The sequence below is a fragment of the Pediculus humanus genome, genomic scaffold, assembly GCF_000006295.1.
Source record: "Pediculus humanus corporis 1103172107499 genomic scaffold, whole genome shotgun sequence".
Taxonomy (NCBI): Eukaryota; Metazoa; Arthropoda; class Insecta; order Psocodea; family Pediculidae; genus Pediculus; species Pediculus humanus.
The window spans coordinates 306,071-310,389 of NW_002987115.1; the positions used below are offsets into that span (position 1 = coordinate 306,071).

A 4,319-nucleotide genomic window follows, 5' to 3' on the forward strand; every position below is an offset into this window, starting at 1 on the left:
TGTCGGTTGAATTTTTTTTTCAAATAATAATAATGATAATAAATAATAATATTGATAATAATAATAATAATAATTATTCAACCTCTTTGAGTATTTTGTATTATTGAATCGCGATCAAAGATTTATCATGAATTAAAAATTGCAAAAAAAAAACAAGACGTTTCCCCCCCCATCCCACCCCACCCCCTCAAAAAATTAACATAATTTTTCATTATCATTATTATCATCATCATGATTACATCATCATCGTATTTTTTTTTTTACGTAGAAAAAAGTTTTTTTTTTTTTGTAAAAATCGGATCTTTCTTGACGACGACCACACACCACGTATGGGGTGCTCTACGCATTCATTCATTCATTCATTCATTAACGCCCTTTGACCTTTTTCAAATAAAAATACACGTGCGTGCGTGCGTGCGTGCGTGTGAGTAAAAAAAAATTAAATATATATATATATTTACGGCATTTGCAAAAAAAAAAAAAAAAAATGAAAAATGAAAACATGTATTTGATTATATAATATAAAACGCAACTAACTTTTTCACACACGTTCCCTGGACTAAATATAATAATAATAATAATAATAATAATACTGAATTCGATTGTGATTTTCAATTGAAAATTATAAAAATTATAATTTTCTCACGTGATTTCCCCCCTCCCTCCATTGAAAACAAAAAGAAACAATTTTTTTTTTTTTTTCCCCTATTCGTTGTATATCCTTTTGATTTTTTCTATTTCTTCGTCGTCGCTCGAAAGTCCGATCATTGTCTCCCCGCCGGATATTTTCGGTATTCCCGTGACGAAATTTTTACCGTTGCTCATGTATTGATTGTGAATGGGACCCCCGCCGACGTTGGCGGGAGTTTTCGAATTCGAATAATGATGATTTTCTATTGGACTCGGTTCTAAATCCGTGTAAACGGGTAAAACGGGTTGTATGTTTTCCTTTTCCCTCCTGTACGTTCGTATCATCGACGAAGAACCGTTTTCTTGTATTTCCGAATTTTCCGACGTTTCCTCGTCCGGATCCCCGACGTCGTTTCGATCGTTTTGATCCAAATTTGTGAAAACGTCGGATTCAATATCGAAATGACTTCCGTTCGACGTCGAACTCGTGCTCGCCGTCGAACTCGTGCTCGTCGTCATCATCATCATCATCATGGCGTCGCCATCATCGCCCTCGTTTTTATCCGTCGTTTTATCGAAATTTTTAGTTATTTCAATTATTTCGCAATTCTCGTCACCCGGACCCAAATCAATGAGCGACGTTGAAAAATCATCTTCGTTTAATTTAACGTGTTTTTTCGCGGAATACGAGGGGTGAAGGTGACGCGAGGGTGACGGACAATCCCGATTCGAATCGTATTTATTGTCGTTTGATAGTGACGCGACGCGTCTGTCGTATCCGTCCAATTCCGACGGATTCGGTTTCGGAGTCGATGCCGAACTTGGTGAAAAATCATCTTCGACGGATAAATTACGTTTTATCGACGAGGCATCCACGTAACTCACCGCCGACGACGTCGACGGTTTACATCTTTTCTTTTTTGCCAAACCTTGATGATGATCCTTTGACGTCGAACGAAGACTTTCGGCTCTTCGTATTATGTTGGTGACGATTTCCGAGGAATCTTCCGTCATTTCCAACATGTACGACACGGAATCGCTTTTTTCCACGACTCCTTTCATTTGTGATTTAACTGAATCGTCTAAACTCACGTCTGATTTTTTCAAATTTGATTTTCTGAAAATAAAAAAAAAAAAAACCCGTAAACGTTTACTTTGTCGTCGCGATCCTCGTCGCCATCGCCATCGCCTAAATTATTTTACTTACACTGACAAGTTATCGGATTTTATACTTTTTTCCGAAAGGTTTTTCTGCGTTGCCAATTGTTTCATTGCTTCCGCGTATTGTTTCAATTTGTATTGCAATTCTTCGTTTTTATGAGTCAGACGAGTTTTTTGAATGTTTGCGGATTTTAATTCATCTTCTAAATGTTCGTTACTCTTAAATAAATCCCTGGAAAAACAAGAAAATGAAAATGAGTGACGTCAACTCGATGTTTCAACGGTTTTTTTTTTTTTTTCGATTTAAACACGCCCTACCTGACGGTTTCCGTTTGACTAGATAATTGAGACTGCAAATCTTCCACTTTTCCCTCTAGCATCGTAATGGTGGACAATAATTTTGGCACTCTGTCCGCATTTTCCCTCAATGATAATTCCTGCCTCCTCAATTCCGTGACTTCGTCCGTTTTGAGCGCCAACACTTGACGAAGAGATTCTATTTCGCTTTCCAAACAATTCGGATTGAACGCGGTCGGTGATGAACTCGCGACAATGATTTTCCCAAATGATTTTTCGCAACCGTTTTGACAATTCGTCGTTAATCTTTCCGGTGATTTTTCTTTTAAACTGTTTTTCCTCTGCCTCTGCCCTCTCGCGAAAACATCTTCCTCTCCTTCCCCACCGTGATTTTCCTTTCCGATTCGAATCACTTCGTTTTCCCTCCTCCTCCTCGCTATTTGTTCCACTAATCTTTGGTTTTCTAACAAACACTTATCGTACTCTTCTTTGATTTCTCTGTTAGCACTTTTGAGTACGACATTTTCCTTTTTAACTTCCGACAAACAATTAACTAAACTGTCTTTTTCATTTTCCAATTTATCAGTCCTAATACTCAATTCTCTTTTGAGGCACCTTAAATTTTCGCATTTTTCCAAAAGCGTATTTTCCGCGGCAAGTTTTTCCTCCGACGCCGCGTCCAACTTGCTCGTTAATTCTTCGACTAGTTTTTCATATTTTTCACTTTTCTCTCCCAACGTTATTTTGTCGTTGTTCAATTCCGTTATGACAACTTCTTTATCGTTGAGTTCTTGTCTCACCCTCATCAATCTCGATTGTAGATCTTTTATGTCCGTCTCGGCTTTCACATATTTTTCCTTTTCCATTTCTAATTTTTTCTTAAGATGCGGCATTGAAAAGGCGTCCAACTGGAGATGGAAAGAGAGAGAAAGAGAAAAAAAAAATTCATTAAAAAAAATTCATCGTCATGCGTGTCAACTTGAGAAAATTAAAAATGTTTACACAACATTCTCCAAGTCAACAACCTAAATTATCAAAAAAAAAAAAAAAAACTTTGCATTGAATTTCATGTTTTTTTTTGTTTGTTAACATATTATAAACGTTCGACAAACTTCTTCGGGAAAGAGAGAGAGAGAGATAGAAAATTACCATTAAGAGATTTTAAAAAAAAAAAAGGTAACGTTTTGTTTGCTTTGATAATTTTTTTCAAATTTTGAGAGGATCGGCCGGGCGGGGGGGGGCGAGGGGAGGGGGCGGAAACACGCAACAAGTTTTTTTTTTTTTTTATTTTCTCTATGAGAATGCATCAAGATACGTCGTGATCAATGACCGTACGAGTGCGTAATTACGGTAAATTTAATAACCGACATCGAATCGAAATACGAGATGTACTCATTCGAGATATTTCGATACGAAAACATTCACGTGTGTGTGTGTGTGTTTGCGTGCGAGTGTTTGCATGATGTTCGGCAAGATGGATAACACAAACGAACGCACGTTTTTTTTTTTCCTCATCAACTAATAAATAATTAAAGACCAATCGCGCCGTCGTGTCAATAGAAAAAAAAAAAAAACAACGTAATTAACGAATCACATAGGTAATTAAATCTACGCAAAAAAATTTAAAAAAAAAATTTAAAAAGAAACCTACGTCGTTGGTGCAATAGCTTAACAAAATGGCGATTGATTCGAAAGCTCTGCTGTTATGCATCAACTGTTTTATTAATCCTTTGTTTATTTCCTTTATGGGCCCGTGTATGCAACCATTTTTCACAGAGTGGAGTGTCTCGTTTCCCTTTTGCGTTTGTCTTAACGATTTATTTTGAAACGAGGACATTGATTTGACACTGTTGTTGTTGTTATTGTTGTTATTGTTGACATTGTTATTATTATTATTATTATTGGTCATAACTGCAGACCCTGTTTTTGACACTACCATACCACCACTACCATTGTGATTAGAATCTGAAAACAACAAAAAATAAACAAATAAATATTAACAAACAACAATTCACGATCAACATTTTATTTATTTAGAAAACAATTTTTTTATTGAAAAATGTCGGAATTTTTTAAAATTATTATTATTATTATTAAACGTTTCGTAAATTATTTTTTAGAAAATTCATTTCAAAATTAATTAATCCGCGTAATCTCTAATTAATCTCTAATTATCCATTTGGATTTTTAAAAAAAATTAAACAAACCAGACCAGACTTTTATTTAATTAT

General features: G+C 35.4%; 1 protein-coding gene across 1 annotated transcript; it reads right to left on the reverse strand.

The window, feature by feature from the left end:
* Positions 1 to 705: 705 nt before the first annotated feature.
* Positions 706 to 3,925, reverse strand: Phum_PHUM154330 (uncharacterized protein; the record flags this gene model as incomplete). The annotated part of the gene is made up of 4 exons (XM_002424766.1): positions 706 to 1,747; positions 1,838 to 2,023; positions 2,110 to 2,996; positions 3,740 to 3,925. 4 exons carry the CDS (start codon positions 3,923 to 3,925, stop codon positions 706 to 708), a joined length of 2,301 nt encoding a protein of 766 aa, XP_002424811.1.
* Positions 3,926 to 4,319: the final 394 nt, after the last annotated feature.